We start from the raw sequence: 20657 nt of genomic DNA, 5'->3' as shown, positions 1-20657 counted from the left end.
CAGCTAGTATTAAGCGTTTGGTTGCTTACCAAATTCTGAGAATTTAAAGAGCAGTACAGTGTATTGCTTGTCCTGGAGGGACACACACTCTAGTGAGCTGAAGGAATAGAGCCTTTGAGTTTGCTGGTGATCTCAGGAAATGTCTTCCGGGGGAAAGGGCATTTGGATTCGAGACTTGAAAGTTGAGTCTGAGTTCTTTGGGGAAATGCTGAAGGATGGGATTTCTAGGCAGTGATAGCAACGTGTAAAAGCATTAAGGCCTGAGAAAATGTGGTACTCTAAGGTAGTTGCGACTCTGTAATAAGAGGAGAGCTGAGGACAAGTAGGCAGAGAAATGGGCTAGAATCCATCGTAATAGGCCAAGTTTACTGTCCTAGATGTGTGGCCTTTATCTCCTGAGTGTTGGGGAACCACAATAAGGGAGAGAGTAGTGGGTGGGTTAGTTGATTGTGGGTTTTAGAATAATCCCACAGGCTTCAGTGTGAAGAATGGGTTGGAAGCTGTTGAGATTGGAGGCTTTGAAAACTCTCCATGAAGAAACTGCTCTAATAATCCACTGTGATGATACCATGTGGAGGAAACTGAATTTGTGTACTTGCTTATTTTTAAAGATTTTATTTATTTGTGAGAGAGCAAGAGCAAGAGAACACAAGCAGGGAGAACAGCAGGCAGAAGGAGAAGCAGACTCCCCACCGAGCAGGGAGCCTGATTGAGGGCTTGATTTGGGACCAAGATCTGAGCTGAAGGCAGACACTCAACCGGCGGAGCCCCCCAGGTGTCTCAGAAGCAGTGGATTTTTTTTTTTTTTTGAATTTTTAAAAAGATTTTATTTATTTATTTGACAGAGAGAGATCACAAGTAGGCAGAGAGGCAGGCAGAGAAAGAGGGGGAAGCAGGCTCCCTGTGACCAGGGATCCCGCTGCGGGGCTTGATCCCAGGACTCTGGGATCATGACCTGAGCTGAAGGCAGAGGCTTTAACCCACTGAGCCACCCAGGCGCCTGAAGCAGTGGATTTAAAGAGGATGGAGAGGAACTCAGAACTCAAGGGGGCAGAACTTGGTAATATTCTTGCAGGGGGTGCAATACAGGGACTGGAAAGAGAAAGACTTTGCTACCTTGAGCAATCAGACGGCTTTAGCACGAAGGGGAAACCCAGAGTAAAAGCAGGTTTCTGGGGAAAGGTACTCAGTTTGGTCTGTGTTAGCGTTGGTTCTCTGATCGGTTCCTCAGGTTTAGAAATCTTGTGGGAAGTGAAAGCTGGAGTTTAGAGTACAGGTTGAATTAGAAGAGGAGAGTTACTGGGAGTTACTGGGTACTGGATGAATTCCGTTGTGGAGCAAGATCATTCCTTCTCTTTGGATTTGCTTTTTAACTTTTTCATTTTAAAATACCTACTCTTTTTTTTTAAAGATTTTATTTATTTATTTGACAGAGAGAGATCATAAGTAGGCAGAGAGGCAGGCAGAGAGAGTGAGAGGGAAGCAGGCTCCCTGCCGAGCAGAGATCCCGATGTGGGACTCGATCCCAGGACCCTGAGATCATGACCTGAGCCGAAGGCAGCGGCTTAAACCACTGAGCCACCCAGGCGCCCTGAATCTACCTACTTTTGAGGCACCTGGGTGGCTCAGTGGGTGAAGCTTCTGCCTTTGGCTCAGGTCATGATCCCAGGGTCCTGGGATCCAGACCCGCATCAGGCTCTCTGCTCAGCTGGGAGCCTACTTCCCCCTCTCTCTGCCTGCCTTTCTGCCTACTTGTGATCTCTCTGTCAAATAAATAAAATCTTAAAAAAGATCTACTTAAAAAAAATACCTACTTTTGAATATGTGATTTTTTATGTATGTATAATATATTAGCAATGTAGTAAGTACCTGTATATAATTTATGAGTAAATTTTTAGATATTGGAAGTACATGCTCATTTTGTACTAATGGGAATTATTCAACTGGATGATGAATGTAACTTCATTTTCTGAGCTGTGTGACTAATTGAGGTTTTTTTGAGTAACTTTAAGTTTCATATTAATTCAGAGTAAAAATTTTGCAAGAATAATGCAAAGGACTTTCATTTTCCCTTCATTCAGAGTCCCTGATTGTTAACATTTTACTACATTTGCCCTATCACTTTTTCCTCTGTATTTTTTTTTCCCGACTCATTTGAAAGCTCCATGTTCCTTTACCTGAGGTTACTTTCTTATTCCTGTATATAATGAGTCAGATTAGAATTATTTAATTAAGAACTGGTTGAAGGTATTATTTAAAACACTGTAACAGGGGTGCTTGGGTGGCTTAGTCAGTTAAGCATCTGCCTTCGACTCAGGTCATGATCCCAAGGTCCTGGGATCGAGCCACACATCAGGCTCCTTGCTCAGCAGGAAGTCTTCTCCCTCTCTCTCTCTCTCTGCCCCCCACCCTGCCCATGCTCACTCTCCCTGTCAAATAAATAAAATCTTAAAAAAAAAAACCCAACACTGTAACATAATACATATGGATTGTACTTTATCAAGTATAACATTAATATTTAGAATAAAATCTACAGATAACATTACATGAAGTATTTTCTGTTACATGATTCACATTATATTGGTATTTCTAATTAAGATTGTATGAATGGTCTTAAAAAATAGTATGTATAGGAGGCCTTATTTATGAGATATTAAACTCTTGCAAATGAAAGCATTATTTTTTTTCAGATTTTAAAGATTAGGAAAGAATATTTTCAGGCAAAAGCCATAAATAAAAATAATTCATGGCTTAGTGCCAGTAGGACCAGATGTACTTTTCTTCCTCTTAAAATAGTGTTTAACATTTTCCCAAATGAAAGGGATTGGTGTAATGTGTAATGGTGTCAAGCAAAAGTGGATGAGAAAGATAGTTAATGAAGCAAAGAATGTTTTAGTAAAACATGTCAGCTGTTTAACCTTAAACTTTTTTTCTTTCTGAATAAACAGTACTGGTATAAGAGTTCATTATTTGGGCTGATTTCTTCTTTTTTTTTTAATCAGAGTGGAACTTTATATGCTGACTTTCTAAGTTACACTGGATATTAAACAGCTGGCTCAGTGTAGGATGTGTTCTATCTAATGCTAAATTGAGAAGCTAGGATTTAGGGGAAATTTAAGGGTTTATAAGACTAAAAATATGTTGTATAGGCAGGGACACCTGACCGGCTCAGTGAGTAGAGCATGCGACTCTTGGGCTCAGGGTTGTAAGTTCTAGCCCCAGGTTGGACATGGAACCTACTTAAAAAATAATATGTTGTATAGGCAAATGTAACATGAATTGAGACAGAAGAAAAAAGTGGTTTTACCTCCACCACAAGTAAAAATTCTTGTTTTTCTATAATCTCTTCAAGGCTCAGTGCATAACATTGTTGTAATGATAGGGTAGAGTCAGATTTGTGTTCTGCCTTTTAAAATAGAGCATTAGCAGCTACGTTTAAAAACAAGGCTCTAGCCTCTCTGCCTACTTGTGATGTCTGTCTGTCAAATAAATAAAATCTTTTAAAAAAGGCGGGGAGGGCACCTTGGTGGCTCAGTGGGTTAAGGCCTCTGCCTTCGGCTCAGGTCATGATCCCAGGGTTCTGGGATCGAGCCCCCATCGGGCTCTCTGCTCAGCAGGGAGCCTGATTCCCTCTCTCTCTCTCTCTCTTTCTTTCTCTCTCTCTCTGCCTGCCTCTCTGCCTACTTGTGATCTCTGTCTGTCAAATAAATAAATACAATCTTTAAAAAAAAAAACAAAAACAAGACTCTAAGATCTGGAAGACTACTAGAAGGTCAAGTCAGAACCTGAAGTAGTGGAAGATTGTAAGTACATTCATGAGATGTTCAAAATTTCCACTTATCATTACACTTAAAAAAATTAATCCTTTCGGATGCCTGGGTGGTTCAGTCAGTTAAGCGTCTGCCTTCGGCTCAGCTGGTGATCCCAGGGTCCTGATCATCGGGCTCCTTGCTCAGCAGGGAGCCTGCTTCTCCCTCTACCTGTTCTGCCTGCAGCTCTTGATGCTTCTGCTCTCTGGCAAATAAATAAAATCTTTAAAAAAAAAATTAATCCTTTCATTTGCAACTATATAGCCTGCCAACATCCTACCATTCCATGGATTTCAGAGTGGAGAGACTACCTTTGGGAACATGGGACAAGAAAGAAGATTCTAAGTGTTTTATATGTTTTATATAGTCCTTTAGGTTTGTGTCTTAGACCTCTGTCTGATCAAAGTGGCCATTTAAGTGAGATGATGGGGACATTTACTTTGTGGAGCAATGATTTAGTTTCATTTTGCTTTTCTTTATATGTATTACCGTATTTGTATGAATCGCTGAAGAGAATAGTGTAGTTTTGCTTGTCTGCATTTTATGGGAATGGAATTTTAAGTATCTATTGTGAGCCATGGAGGAAGTATTTGTAACCATGAAAAGACAAGTTGAGCCAAAATGAGGGAGAGAGTCCTGCTGAACTATTCAGCCATGTACCTATAGATAGTGCAAATTACTGTTGATGACAGGATAAGTCCAAAAAACCCTTGCCCTTGTAATTCATCTGCAAGGGCAGTGATCCAGATGATCAGGCATGACTCGTTAGAGCTCAGTGGACTGCAGGGTATGGGTTTTTAGGGTCTGGACCTGGATACCAGGCAGAGGGCATGCTGGGCCAGGTGTTGATTAGGGCCCCAGAAAACTATAGGACCAGTGTTAATGGCAGGCCTATAGTCCCATCCATACCATGTGGAGTCCCAAGTAGAAACCTTAGTTCGCTGGCATTGTATTTCTGATTTGTTTGGGTAATGTTTTATTTATTTATGCCCGTCCCCCCCATTTGCCCCCCCCCATTTCCCTTTCTTTTCCCATAATGTTTCTCCCTCTAACTTTACTCATGACTGATGGATGCCTTTTTTTTTTTTTTTTTTTTTTTTTGATGGATGCCTTGTAAGTGGTATGTATTTAAAATTTGAGTTCAGGATTTCAAGGTAATGAACATTTTCATCATCCCCAAAATTTCTTTGTAATCCATCTCCCATCCCGGTTCCCTGGCAAACATTGAGGCTACAGATTCATTTACAGCTTCATGAAATTGATATACATAGAGTCACACAGTATACTTTTTTGCTTCTGTTCTTTCATCATAACAGACTTTGAGATGTGCATCATTTATTGTTCTCTGTATTATTTTTCGTTTTTACTGTTGATTAGTATTCCATTGTATGGATAAACGACAATTCATTTATCCTTTTACTGTTTGATGGGAATTTGGGTTGTTGCCAGCTTTCTAAGTAAAGCTGCTGTCACCGTTAATGTACAAGTCTTTTGGTGACGTGTTTTCATTTCTCCTAGGTAAATAACCCAGGAGTGGAATGTTTGGGTCATGGGGTTGGTAACGTTTAACTTTAGAAGAAACTGCCAAACTGTTTTCTGAAGTGGTTGTATCATTTTGCATACCATCTAGCAGTGTGGTATAAGAGAGTTCCAGTTCCTTTGTACTCTTGTCAGAGGTTGGTATGACTAGTTTTCATAATTTTATCCATTTTGATAGGTATGTAGTGAAATGTCATACTTTTAATTTGCATTTTCGTGATGACTGCTGATGTTAAACATCTATTCATGTGTTTATTGACCGTTTGTGTTTCTTCTTTTGTGAGTTGCTTATTCAGACAGTTTTTTAGTTTGGTTCCCATGACCACCCCACATTCAGATTTTTAAAAATTTGTTTGAAGAATCTCTGCACCCAAGCTGGGCTGGAACTCCTAACCCTGAGATCAAGAGTCTCGTACTTTTCCAGCTGAGTCAGCTCGGGGCCCCACGTACTTATAACTAAGATTTGTTACAGCAGCATAGTAAGTATGCGAAGCCTAGTCACAAGGGGAAAAGACGCAGGCGTAGCCTGAAGGGTCTATACTGCTTCTGTATGCTCTCTTCCTTATGTGAGGCATCACACAAAGGGCTTCCTCCCCAGCATTGAAGAGGTAGTAGCAGATAGGCACTATTTCTGCCCAGGGACGTAAGTTAGAGTCTCACACCCAAGGATTTTATTGGGGGCTGGTACCTTTTGTCTAGCACATACTTAAACTTCCAGACTCCCCCAAAGGAAAGCAGGTATTCATCATAAACCACCACATTGTTTGTGCAAATAATCTAGGCTCAGGGAACCACACTTTTTGAGCCGGTTGACTGGAAGTACTCTTAAGGGCAGTTCCCAGATGCTAGCCAAGGGCCAGTTGGCAAGCAGGCCTTACTGAGGATAGTCCTCTCAGGCCTGCTGTGTTAATTCTTCTCTGCACAGTTTTGTTGTGTATGTGTGTTTTTTTTTTTAATTTAAAGAAGTCTTTATATATTTTGCATGTAGGTTCTTTATAATGTATATGTTGCAAATATTTTCTCCCAGTTTGGGATTTGACTTTTTGTTTTCTTATCAGTGTCTTCCCAAGAACAAAAGTTTTGAATTTTGATGGAGTCCAATTTATTGATTTCTGTGATTTGTGCTTTATTTGTTCAGGGAAACCTTTGCATACCCCAGAGTCACAGACTGTTTCCTGTATTTTCTTCTTGAAATTTTATAATTCTAGGTTTTATGTGTTTTGGGTTAATTTTTATGCATAGTAAGGGCTCATGTTCTCTTTTCAGTATGGATATCGAGTTATTTTATTTTATTATTATCATTTTTAAAGATTTTATTTATTTGACAGAGAGAGAGGCGCAGGCAGAGAAAGAGGGAGAAGTAGGCTCTCTGCTGAGCAGAGAGCCCTATGTGGGGCATGGTCCATGATACCTGGACTCCAGGATCATGACCCTAGCCTAAGGCAGACACTTAACCCGGTGAGCCATGCAGGTACCCCATATCCAGTAGTTTGAGAGCTAACATTTGTAAAGATATTTTTTCTTCTTTGAATTCTCTTAGCACTTTAGCTGAAAAGTAGTTGACCAGATGTGTGGATGTGTATCTGGGTGGTTTTTGCTATTGATTGAAATGTCCATTTTTTTTCATTAATACCATGTTTTTGAGTACTGTAACTTTATGACAAGTTCCCCTCCCCAATCTTTATGCTTTTAATTTATTTTTCTTGCCCCATTGTACTGGGTAGCGCCTCTGACTCAACATCGTGTAGAAATGGTTAAGACAGGGGGCTCCTGGCTGGCTCATTTGGTAGAGCATGTGGCTCTTGATTTGGGAATTGTGAATGTGAGCCCCTCATAAGGTGTAGAGATCACTAAAAAAGAAATGTTTAAGACAGGAATTCTAACCTTATTCTTGTTAATGGAAAACAAGTTTTGCACTATTAAATATGATAGTAGCTATAAGTTTTTCCATATGTGATCTTAATTCAGATTGTGGAAGTTCCCTAATATGCCTAGTTTGCTAAGAACTTTTAATGCACATGACTGTTGGATTTCATCATGTGCTTTTTCTGCATTTTCTGAGATGATCAAGAGGTTTCTCTTATATTCTGTTGATACGATGAGCTTCATTCACTCATTTTTCAGTTCATCAACCTGGTATTCCAGAGTAAACCCTACTTAATCATGATACGTTATCCTTTTTACATATAATGGACCTGAATTTGCTGGTATAAAAGTCTTCCTAAGTATTTGATAGAATTCACTAGTGAAGTAATTTGGGCTTAGAGTTTTCTTTTGGGGGAGGTTTTAATAACTAGTTCAATTTTCTCAACAGATACAGGGTTTAGATTCTCTTTATTGTGTTAGCTTTGGTAATTTGGATTTTTCAAGAAATTTTTCAGTTTTACTTATTGAAGTTAAAGTTCATGTTATGCTTTTAATCTTTTTTTTAGAACCGTTCATAGCAAAATTGAGCAGGAGGTACAGAGATTTCCCATATACGCCCTGGCCCTGACATATGGGGCATAACCTCCCCGATTTTATGGAAATCCTGCATCAGGTGTGCTTTATCTGTTACAACTGACAAACTTAACTGACACAACATTATCATCCAAAGTCCATAGTTTACATTAGGGTTCACTTTTGGTGTTGTACATTCTCCAGGTTTGTTTTTTTTTTTAATATTTAATTTATTTATTTGACAGAGAGAGATCACAAGTAGGCAGAGAAGCAGGCAAATGGGGAGGGGAATCAGGCCCCCCGCTGAGCAGAGAGCCCGATGTGGGTCTTGATCCCAGGACCCTGAGATCATGACCTGAGCCAAAGGCAGAGGCTTAACCCACTGAGCCACCCAGGCGCCCCCATTCTACAGGTTTTGACAAATGTATAATGACATATATCCACCATTATAGTATGACACAGGATAGTTTCACTGTCCTGAAAGTCCTCTGTGCTCCTCCTATTCATTCCCTCCTCCCACACTAACCTCTGACAACCATAGATCCTTTTACTGTCCATAGTTTTGCCTTTTCCTGAGTGTCATATAACTGGAATATGTAGTATGTAGTCATTTGAGTTTGTCTACTTTCACTTAGTATTATGCCCTTGAAGGTACTCTGTGTCTTTTAATTGCTTGCTAGCCCATTTTTCTTAGCACTGAATAATATTCCATTTATTACCAGAATTTGGTGTTGTCAGTGTTCTGGATTTTGACTATTCTGTTATGGTATCTCGTTCTAATTTGCATTTCCCTGATTACAAATGATGTGGAGCATCTTTTCATTTTTTTCTTTTTTTTTTAAAGATTTTATTTTAATTTTTAGATTTTATTTTAAAGATTTTATTTATTTGAGAGGGAGAGAGAGCATGTGCACACACGATTGGGGGAGTGCAGAGGAAGAGGGAGAAACAGGCTCCTCTCCGAGCAGGGAGCCTGATGTGGGGCTCAATCCCAGGAAACCTCCCCCTCCACCCCCAAGATCATGACCTGAGCTGAAGGCAGATGCTTAACCCACTGAGCCACCTAGGTGCCCCTTAAAGATTTATTTTTAAGTAATCTCTACACCCAGCGTGGGGCTCAAACTCATAAAAAAGAGTTGCAGTCTTTTTTTTTTTTTTAAAGATTTTATTTATTTATTTTACAGACAGAGATCACAAGTAGGCAGAGAGGCAGGCAGAGACATAGGAGGAAGCAGGCCCCCTGCCGAGTAGAGAGCCAAATGTGGGCTTGATCCCAGGACTCTGGGATCATGACCTGGGCGGAAGGCAGAGGCTTTAACCCACCGAGCCACCCAGGCACCCCCAGGAGTTGCACTCTTAACCGTGTGAGCCAGCCAGGCACCCCATCTCTTTCATTTTTGAAGGACAGTTTTGCAGGATTCAAACTTTGATTGAGAAGTTATTTTTTCTTTCAGCACTTTGCCTTTATCTTTTCATTACCTTCTGGTCTTCATAGTTTCTGAATAGAAATTGGGTGTTAATGTTATTTAGAGTTCCTTGTATATGACGAGTCACGTCTCTCTCCCTGCTTTTTAGATCCTTTGTCTTTGTTTTTTGACAGTTTGAATATAAAGTGTCTTGGTGTGGATCTCTGATTTTATCCAGCTTAGAGGTTGTTGAATTTCCTGGATGTATAAATTTACATTCTTCATAAAATTGGCAAGTTTTAGCCATAATTTTTTCCAGATATTTGGTGTTCTTTTCTCTCTTTTGGGAGTCCCATAATATGTATATTGGTAAATTTGGTGGTGTTCCATTGGTCCCTTATACTGTGTTCCTTTTTCTTTGTTCCTTTTTCTTTCCTCTGGGATGGTTTCTGTCAGTATTTTTTTTCCCTCTGAATGGCCCATACCTCCCTATTTTTTTTTGTATGCTCTGTAATTTTTTTGTTAAAAACAGGGCAATTTGTGTGTTTTAATATGCTAATAACTCTGGTAGATAGATTCTCTCCCATGTCCAAGGATTGCTGTTGTAGCTTGATGAAGGCTGCAGACATTCGTTTGTGGAATTTTCCAAAATGCTTTTGTAAAGACTATATTCTTTGTCAGTACTGTCATTGATGTTTCTGTGCTGTTATTTTTCATGGCCAGCAAGTTATCTTTCAGAGATTTCCTATTGTTTTTACTTTTGTTAGAAGATGTTTTGTGTATTGAATCAGCATTTTTAGTTGTCAGCTGAACAATTCTGGATATTTAGCCAGTATATTTCCTGTAATGATTTTTTAAGCTTCATTTTAGGTTTTAGAGATGATCGGAGATAACGTATAGGTCTTTTTAATCTGAGGAATCAGAAGTCTTGAGAAAGTTTAAAAGCTGTTGATTTTGCCATAATAAAGCTCATTAATTTCTTAAATTGAAATAATGTAACATATGGAATTGCCTCAGATCAGTTTCTGGAACCAGGTGTTATGAAAGTGCCCTGGGCTTAGGAGTTAAATAGCTATGTCCTAGTCCTCTGACCTTGGGGGAAGGTACTTTGACCTGTACTACTACTGGGAAAGTGTTTCTTGCTCTACTGACACTATGATGTAATTGTGGGAATCACAGAATATGGGATAGTGAAAGCTCTTTGAGAAATTAGAAGTGGTATTTAGTACTTAACATGAAAAATAAATTGCTAGCTTGTTCTAGCAGTTTTCTTGGTTAAAGTGAAAATGTAGATATAAGGTAGACATGCTGTTTGAACATTTATTATACTAGTTTGCATCACCTGCAGTTCTTAAGGAAGGTCCCAAAGAGCTAGCTGGGTCTTCTGTTTCAGCTCAGCTCATATCTGAGAACAGTGTATTTTATGTAAACCTGAGGACTAACAAAATGTTATAGTGTCCTTTGAATTGAAGCCAAATTTTATCAATTAAATATTGCTAAGATTTGCTTTACTTTCTTACTCACTGCAAGTGTTTAGTATGTATTTATTGACATGACTTTGTTGGGATGTTGGTAACTGTCTCAAAGATAGGAAGAGTGAAAGGCTGTTATTGAAGTTAGTTGGAGAACTGAACAATATTTACTTTGCAAAATTGATCTTTTCTTAAAATACCTACAAAAATGTAAAGCAGTGCTGACATTTTAAAGCAATGATCAGAAAACTTGGTGAAATTACTACTTCTCAAAAGGAGGTACATTGAGATGGATACACTGATTTTCAGGGATGTGCATTACATTTTTTGGAATTTATTTTCAAACTGTCAGAGGAACTTAATACATTTTAGTATATAACTTTGGAATACATGTAAATACTTTGAAGGTAAAATGTATTGTCAGAGCCATTTCTACAAATGAGGTTGTGTATTTGGATTGGGTAGTGTAATTTTGGGACATTTTAGATGAGTCACAGTCCACAGGCTCTCTCTCTCGGACACTTCGGAATTTCTGTCCGGTAAGTCTGATTGACTTCATTGGCAGAGGTTCTCATGAACTTGGTCAGTCTGGTGTAACGGAAAGAATACGGGTCTGAGGACTTTGGCAGTCAGTTTCCTTCATTTGATTTAGTAAGCCATGCTGTGTGGTAAATAAGTTTTAGGGAGAAGGAAATTGATAAGAAGAGGCCTATAGTGCTTGCTTCGGCAGCACATATACTAAAATTGGAATGATACAAAGAAGATTAGCATGGCCCCTGCGCAAGGATGACACGCAAATTCGTGAAGCGTTCCATATTTTAAAAAAAAGAAGAAGCCTATAATTATCAGAAAAAGGGATTGGACCTAATTATTGGTTTTGTAATTGTTCCTTGCAGAGCCCTTGAGGGACTGAGGGAACAGAGGAATAAATGGGGAGGTCTAAGAGGAATCTGTTGCTTTCAAGTTTCTCACTTTGAACAGTGTTTCCTGATAGACTTCTTTTTAGGCTTTCTGCTCCTAAAAGAGTTCTTTGGCAAAGATACATTAGAAAACTGTTGAGGGGCGCCTGGGTGGCTCAGTGGGTTAAAGCCTCTGCCTTCGGCTCAGGTCATGATCCCAGGGTCCTGGGAGCGAGCCCCGCATCGGGCTCTCTGCTCTGCAGGGAGCCTGCTTCCTCCTCTCTCTTTGCCTGCCTCTCTGCCTAGTTGTGATTTCTCTCTGTCAAAAAAAAAAAAAAAAAGAAAACTGTTGAATTCGGTGAATGTGATGATTCTTCCAACTTTGGGTATTTTATGATCTGTGTCTGAGAATAGTATTGTTCTGCTAAGATCATGCAAAATTCTAGGACGTTTTGGATTTTTTTTTTCCTCTTGACTTCAGGGAATAAAAATGTAATTAAGATTTCTGTGTATTTGAGTTTTGGAATGTCAGCACTTCTCCAGTGGAATTTTACCTGGGAGTCCTGGGGTGAGAATTTGCTTTTTAAGGCAGTCCAGAGGACTTGATAAATTTAGGACCAATTATTATGTTAAATTGTCATGGGGTTCCTAACTGAGTGGTTATTAGTTAAGTTCCAAACTCGAATTATCTTGAGATGGAAACTTGTTACCTTCTTTGCTGGCAGGTATTTTTTTCTAGCTCATCCTTTCCCTCCTCTGTGCAGTGAGCATGTCAATAGTCCTGGCTGTCCCTGTGTGTATGGCTGGTGATTGCCTTAGTTCTGACTCCCTCCCTCGTGGTCTGCAGTCTTTTTTTCCCTGTCCTGCCTGCCTTGATGGGGAAGCACTGGCCTTTATCTTATCAACGTTGTCATTACTTGCCTGTTTAGTCTCATCATCCCCACCCCCTATCACCCTAGCATGGTATTTCTTTTTTATACCTCAGAAGATTAATACTTTGACTTTTAGTTTGATTTTTTTGTCTTCTTTGATTTTTGCATCTAGAGGTTTGATTTCTTCCTAGAGATCCAGTTGTACATTTAAAATAAAGTCTGTGGGCGCCTGGGTGGCTCAGTTGGTTAAGCGATAGCCTTCAGCTCAGATCTTGATCCTGGAGTCCCCGGATCGAGTCCCGCATCAGGCTCCCAGCTCCATGGGGAGTCTTCGTCTCCCTCTGACCTTCTCCTCACTCATGCTGTCTCTCACTGTCTCTCTCTCAAACAAATAAATAAAATCTTAAAAAAAAAAAAAAAAAAAAGTCTGTTAGAGTTTGTCCAGCATGCATTTGAAGTGGTAGGGTTTTCTGGTTATTCAGCCTGTCATATTGCTGGAGGCAGGAACACTTTTCATCTGTAAAATGGGATAAAGAAGTCAACTTTGTAGGATAGTTGTGAGGAGTAAATGAGGTACGTTATTTTCATCTAAGACGCCAATACTACAGAATTGCCATGACTTGTGCATTTTTTCAGATAAATGCAAGTTGCCGGTGATGTATATATAGTGCCTCATGGTAAATTTAAATTCTCAGTAATTGGTGGCAATGATAATACTTTTTGTTCTCCCCAAGAATAAGAGGTCTGCAGCAATAATTAGCTGTGATTAGAGGTGCTAATTATAAGACTGTTACAGTTTCTCTTATTAATAACGTTGGGAAAAATTTCTAGAAAGCATTTTCTGAACTCCAAAGCAGTTAAAGTACACAGAGAAATGTGTGGAATATTTGATTGTCATTTTTTGTGAGGTAAAAAGATTCTGGAGTCTAAGCAACATGCCTTTTTTCCCCACAAGTTTTCAAGATGTGAAGATGACATTGTGATTTTCTGTGAACTTTCTTGATGTCTTGGACATTCCCAGTTTCTGTGGTCTCGGGGTCCTGGGACCGAGCCCCGCATCGGGCTCTCTGCTCTGCAGGGAACCTGCTTCCTCCTCTCTCTCTGCCTGCCTCTCTGCCTGCTTGTGATCTCTCCCTCTGTCAAATAAATAAATAAAATCTTAAAAAAAAAAAAAAATAAGCCGGAGAAATAAATAAGGACACTATGGTACAAATTTTAAGCACTTTTATGTATTGTGGTTAGTTCTGTCTTTTTTCTGGGTTTCATCAGCTCAGCAGAATTTTAGGTGGACTATAAATAGGTAGGATGAGACCACTTACGTACATCCAGAATAAGATGAGATTAATTTTCCAAAGAGTTAACCAGAGATAGAATAGCTTATCAAAAGCAGTGTAGTCACACAGCTGGGAATAGAAGCAGCCTGTTAGAGCTGTCCTTGATCCCCAGACTCTTGATTGGGGTGTGTAGCTATTGAGATAACTCAGCAAAGCAGCATCTTGCTGGCTCTGGAAAGCTCAAGTTTTGGAAACATCTTGCCCTTTTATTCTTTAAGTTTTTCAGTATTAATCAAGAGGAATTTACAATGAACAATCTACACTGCTCCTTCGGAGATCTAAGCACATCAGTTCTTGTATTCCAATTACATCCAGTGTCAGTTAGGGTAGGGCCTCCTCAGGGTGAGGGTGGTTGGGCTGAGGGTTGGGTGAGGGGATGCAGTCAGGGCCCCGTGGGTGTCCCTGCGAAGTCTCTTGTCTCTGCCTCCAACTTGCTGTCCCAGGATTCTGATTGACTACTTTTTTATCAGGGTGATTTTGATACTGAGCTTATCCTTAGGACCAGAGTCCCAAATCCATTCCCATGCAGGCTCTAAGAATCTTTGATGTGTGGTGAGTGTCCCTTTTTGGTTTTTTCCTGTCACATCTTTATGGGCTTATGTTTTTCTTTTTGCCCTTCATTACTGGAACTAGTGCCCTTGCCAGGTTCCTGGGTTTCCCTTTTTCTTTCCCTTTATTCAGATGATGCCTCTGGAAAATTGGAAGTCTCATTTTTTACTTCACTTATCACTTGTTCCTGTAGTGGTTGATAGAAGTTAATGTGTGTCTGTCTTAAGCATGTATCTGATATTTTAATTTCTCAAATTTATTACCTGTCCAGAATTTGGCCTTAATTTTAAAATATGTGTATAGGTGTTTTACTGTTCTGGTCTGATAAATATGTAGCATGGCTATGATTTTTTTTTTTTTTTTGGACACTTATGAGTGTTTTTTTGGTTTTTTCAGCTATGAGTTTTTAAATTATTTTAGTATACTTGAACTATTGAAAAAGTTTTATGGATTACCTACATTGTCAGGCACTCTGTTGAATACTGATGTTTAAAGATTTGAATAGGACATTGTTCCTGTCCTCAAGGAGTTCATATTAGAGATAAATGTATAAACCAGTCATTTCAGTATTAACACTGAGTGGTTTGCATGTGCATAGTAGTGATATGCGTATGTGGTTGGAGAGAACATTTCAGCCCAGCCTCTGTGGGTTCAGGGAAGGCTCAGTAGAACTGTTTCATTCTGCTCTTGTAGATATCTTCCAGCACATTATTCTAATTTAAGATGCCAACACTAGAAGATTTTAATAACTTGTTCATTTTCTTAGATAAATAACATGTTGTCAATGGTAAGAATTGCACCTGGATGTATTTGTTTAGGAATATGTAATGCAGCATTTGGGGTGTACCGGGAATAGTGTTGGGCAAGAAATTAGGAACTCAAACCTATGTATTTAAAAAGCAGTAGGAAAACCAGAATGACTTGGAAGAGCTCATCTTAATGATTTTCTAAGTATTTTTTATTTTTTAAAATGTTTTTTAATTTTTTCATTATAGTAAAATATTTTAATAACTTTAATATGTAGTTCATTGGCATTATTCACATTGTTGTCCAACTGTTAACTACCATCCATCTCCAGAACTTTGTCATTTTCCCAGATTGTAACTCTGTACTCATTGAACCATAACTCTTCACTCTCTCCCCAACCCCTAGCAACCACTGTTCTGTTTTTTGCCTTCTTATATTTGACATCGTGGAGTTCTTTTCATTATTATTTTGTAAGAATCATTTTGAAGGAAAAAAAAGTGCATGCTTTATTTCTTTTTTGGAGGGGTTTGTTTATTTATTTTTAAAATTATTTTTATTAACATGTAACGTATTATTTGCCCCAGGGATACAGGTCTGTGAATCCTCAGGCTTGCACATTTCACAGCACTCACCATATCACATACTCTCCACAGTGTCCATCACCCAACCGCCCTCTCCCTATCCCCCCCATCCCCCAGCAGCCCTCAGTTTGTTTTGTGAGATTAAGAGTTTCTTACGGTTTGTCTCCCTCTCGATCCCATCTTGTGCATGCTGTATTTCTGATACTTCCATCTTATTAGCATATTTGATGATAGTTTATATGAAACTTTTACTTCCATAGTGTAGAAGTCATTCAGTATTTGATTTATTTGATCATTACTTTTATAATCCATAAAGTGCACATCTCTTTCAAATTGTTACAGATTTTAGCTATAATTTTACATACAATTAACACTGTGTTTCATGGTCATTAGAAAATTACCACAAGAGTTCAGTTGTAATTTTTGCATAATTTAAGTAAGGGACCTAATTTGTGAACAAAGTCTAATGTATACTAATATTTCTTATTCTACAGGAAAATCATATTGTTGGAAATTATGTTTTACTGGAATTTTATACATTTTAAAAATCACATATCAGTGGAGTTTGTAGTGTATCAATATTTTCTGTCCATTAGTGTTTCCTGCTGAAACATTTTGATTTTTCTTTTGTATATCTTGTTTTTAAGAGACTGTTTACTAAAAGAGTAATAAATTGAATTAAAAGAATTCTTAATTCACTTTTGGAAAAAATTTCCTTATACCTTATTTGGTTCAGAAAGTATATAATGAGGTTAAGCTACCAGTTTATAACTTTTGAGTTTATAAAACTTTGAATTTAGACATGGCTAATTTTATCAGAACTTTTATTTTTCTCATGTGTAACTTTTGTCATTTTTAGGCAAAATGTTTCATGGATTTCAAAGCTGGAGGCACCTTGTGTCACATTCTTGGGGCTGCTTACAAGTATAAAAATGAACAGGGATGGTAAGTTTTTGTGTTTATTTGTATGTTTTGATGTGATATTTAAGTTATTTAATGTTAAATCATCTGCCTTCTTCGTATAGTATTAGAGAATTCTAAAACCACATTATAATTAATGTGTAAAGTGGAAGCTTTATTTGGTTTTCTGGTTTACTTTGTACCTACATCCAGGAGAAATCTTGAACAATTATTCTATTTATTAGGCAAATTACTTCTCATATATGTTGTATCTAGATAATAGATGAGTGTGTATTCTTAGCAAATTAGAAGGTTGGCTCACTGTGAAATATATAAATGGGTATTGTGAACTTAACGTTGTGCTAAAAAACAGCAGTTTAAGTGTTTTCATGAGCCAGGCCTTCAGAATGAGAGATGTCTAGTGTGCTGTCCTCGGGACATAGATGAGAGGAACCCAGCTCAGGAGTGCAGACCATTCCTCCGGCAGTGGTGCAGCTAGGATAGAGTCATTGCTGCTGTTCTTGGAGTGTTGCGTTTTCCCTTCATTCTCCTCTTTCCCTTTTCTCACCCTCTCTTGGTGCTTTATCTCTTGAGGTTTCTGCCATCTCTGAGTGGGACGTTCAGCTGCTGAGACTAGTGAAGGTTTCATGGTGATGGTTCCCAAGTTCAGGGAGGGCGGGGAGTCCCTTCACAGGCAGGGGGTTGAAGTGGGTGCTGGGGGGAATTGACTTGAAGTCATTTTGAGGTTTTAGTTGTGTTTATGTGAAGTGCAGTCTTAGCATCTTTCTAGGAGAATATGCATGTAATTTGGATAGTTTAAAATATGGCTGAAAAAAAAAGAAAAAAAATATGGCTGGAAAAGGCAAATAAGTGCTCACATTGATAAATAGGACAAGCTTGTAAATAAATGATTTATTTACAGTGAATAGCAAGTGATACAGACTTTGTGTATTTGCTGAACTTTTTATGTGTGGGTGCGTGTTTAATAGATAGCGGATAATTGATGCAATGAGCACAAGAGTGTTGTCACCAGATGTGGCTGCTGTTTTGCGCCTCTGCTTCTGGCTGTGGTGTCGGGACTCTTACAGGGTGTCCCTGAGCTAGGATTGACAGCATGTCTGACATGTCGGATATGGTTCGTACCCTACTCTTAGCTCTAGATTCCCACATGGGACTCTTTCATTTTCTTGTTCATTTTGTGTCCTAAATCCTGACGTGTACTCAAGGACAGTCTCAAAGTTAGATGACTTCTCTTAAGTCACCTCTTCTGGAACTTGCTTGTTCTGGAACATGCACCAGTGCAATGGAATATTTTTAGGTGAAAGAGTTTAGAAGGATATGTAAAGTAAGATGTCTTTAAATTAAAAGGGAGGCCAAGAAAGAAGTAAAGGTTGAAGTTGAAGACTTTAAGAGGAGTGAGGGGTAAGAATTTTTCCAAGTCTTGGGGCACCTGGGTGGCTCAGTGGGTTAAGCGTCTGCCTTTGGCTCAGGTCATGGTCCTAGGGTCTTGGGATCAGGTCCCGCATCGGGCTCCCTGCTCAGCGGGGAGCCTGCTTCTCCCTCTATTTCTGCCTGCCTCTCTTCTTGTGATCTCTCTTTCTCTGTCAAATAAATTAATCTTAGAGAGAAAAAAAAGAATTTTTCCAAGTCTTTTACTCACTGTACCAGAATCCTCTCTTTTCTGGTGTTATTAGACACTTAGTTGCCATGCACACTCACCCCTCCCCCAGACTTACATGCTTGCTGGGAGTGGATCACTTACAGTCTGACTGGGCATATTTTAGTGACCACCCACTCATTTGGAAGTCTGAATAGTGGCCTGTTATCTTGACAGTGCCTCCAGCTTTCCCCAGGCCCAGCATACCCCTGTGAACCTCGTTTGTGTTCTCCAGTTAACCTCACAGTCTAGCTCCAAAGTTTGCTCATTTCCTTCTAATGACCAAACATTCTCTTTTTCTCTTGTTTCTGTTTGGTTCTTTCTTTCTTCCTGCTTTCTTTCAGCTTTCAGTGATGTCAAGCTGGCTTATCACTTATGAGGTTACGTGGGAACAGTGAACAGACAATACAGATTAAGATTCCAGAGTGTCTGAATGTGATTTTTCTGCATGTCTCTAAATAGTCAGAAGTGAGTGCCTTATTTGTAGGTTTACGTTAAAGGAGAAAACATTGGGCTAATGTTATATATAGTTGTATATTACTGAGGGATACCAAACCAGGGGGATTTTGACATCCTATGGAAATCTGATATTTCCTGAAGGAGAGATTAAATACAGCCAAACTCAACTCAATAAATGTTAGTGTCCTCCTGCAGAGTGATTAGAATCCTGTTTATTCTTACAGTTCTGTACAGATTACTGTGCATTGTAATCCTGTTTCATGCCTTTTAAAGAGATGATTGACTGAAAATATTTTGTGTTTTATTAGTTTGCTTGACAGTGGTGAACCAGGCTTAGTTAACAAAGTTCAGGATTTGTCTTAAAGTGAGAAGTGGCCTTTTATTTTTATCTTTGACACAATTTGCTGCCAACATTTATTTCTTGCAGATATGCTCAGACCTACTTTTCTTTCTACTTTAAGACTTGGTGGTTCAGCTTTTATTCCCTGCCTTCGAAGTCTCCTTCTGATTTTCATTTTTTAGATATTACCACAATAAGTCTCGGGTAATGGCTTTCAAACTTTAGGATCACTTGAAATACTTTTTTTTTTTTTAAGATCTTATTTATTTATTTGACAGAGAGATAGCCAGTGAGCCCAAGTGGGGAGGATGGGGGATTGCAGAAGGAGAGGAAGAAGCAGGCTCCCGGCTGAGCAGGGAGCCCGTTGTGGGACCCCATCCCAGGATCCTGGGATTATGACCTGAGTTGAAGGCAGGCCCTTAACTGACTGGGTCACCCAGGTACCCCCACTTGGAATACTCTTAAAAATAGAGATTACTAGGCTTCATGGACATACGTTGTTAACTATTAAGTGTGGTATGAAAACTGAAAATCTATATTTTCAAAAAGTACTTTAAATGGTTGTCAGGCCTTACTTTGAGAAATGCTGGGTAGTGAGTCCGTCATTCTAGCACAAACATGGTTTAGATCTTTTTTTTTTTTTAAGATTTTATTTATTTATTTAACACACAGAGATCACAAGTAGGCAGAGAGAGAGAGGAGGAAACAGGCTCCCTGCCGAGCAGAGAGCCCGATGTGGGGCTCGATCCCAGGACTCCGAGACCAGGACCCAAGTGGAAGGCAGAGGTTTAACCCACTGAACCACCCAGGCTGAAGAATTATCCTTTTTTTTTTTTCTTTCAACAAGCATTTATTATAAATTATCCTTTTTATAGCATATTTAAAAACAGCCATCTAGCTTTTAAATTTTTAAAAAATAATATAGCAAGAATCCAAACCACTTTAACTATCCCTGAAGTCACATTCCTAGCAGGATATGATTTGTTTTCTGCTTCTACATAGTCGACGTCCCTCCTTGCATATATGCCTACCTGTTTCAGGCTGTTTTATCTGTGGGCTATTTGCCACCCTTTTGGAGTGTGGCATACAGGACCATCCTTCTGTTGTTGGTGGTCTCCATGGTTTTGTAGCTTGCCATTATAAGACAAAGCCCCCTTATGCTTGAGGCCAACTTCCCACAGAACTGTTCTGCTATACTGTTGTCTGCTTTTCACCATGCTCCCAGCTCAGTGCATTTTTGTCTTTTCCTTTCCAAGTTTGCTCCTGAAGCCCTTCACACCACTTTCCAAGGAATTAAACTCATTCTCCAGGATCCTTTGTTGATTATTTTTATTCAACTCTATTTTCTTTCTGAGGCTGAGGATGAGAAGAGAACATCCCTAACAATAATCGCAAGAGGCACAGAATTGGAGCAATAAAGCTAATGAGGGCCCTTTTGACAGACAGTATTGCCTTTGATTGAAAGGCTGCCGTGAGACATTGCCTGGCAGATTGCCAGAGGGAAACAAAGCAGAAGACTCATTATTAATTAGTAAGGCGTCAATGAAGTGCTCATATTTACGTTTTAAATGACCAAAAGTTTTAAAAGCCAGAGAATTACATGTTAATGTGTTGTCTCTTCTAGTTCTCTGCATTAAGATTCAAAAGGCTTTAT

General features: G+C 39.0%; 1 protein-coding gene and 1 non-coding gene across 4 annotated transcripts in view; both read left to right on the top strand.

Moving 5' to 3' along the window:
• The window catches only part of SMARCC1 (SWI/SNF related, matrix associated, actin dependent regulator of chromatin subfamily c member 1), a 173022-nt gene that overhangs the window by 11796 nt on the left and 140569 nt on the right, over positions 1–20657 (top strand). For all 3 annotated transcript variants that reach the window (XM_045991006.1, XM_045991005.1, XM_045991007.1), the window contains exon 3: positions 16507–16592. In XM_045991006.1, the coding sequence (XP_045846962.1) occupies positions 16507–16592 (86 nt within the window). The remainder of the gene's footprint in view (positions 1–16506; positions 16593–20657) is intronic.
• Positions 11380–11486, top strand: LOC123933339. The gene has a single exon (XR_006816569.1). It is a non-coding gene; the product is annotated as a U6 spliceosomal RNA (small nuclear RNA).

This window comes from Meles meles, chromosome 20, assembly GCF_922984935.1.
Source record: "Meles meles chromosome 20, mMelMel3.1 paternal haplotype, whole genome shotgun sequence".
In the NCBI taxonomy this organism is placed as follows: domain Eukaryota; kingdom Metazoa; phylum Chordata; class Mammalia; order Carnivora; family Mustelidae; genus Meles; species Meles meles.
Note: the sequence above shows the minus strand (reverse complement) of the source record. Positions and strands in the feature narration are given on the sequence as shown.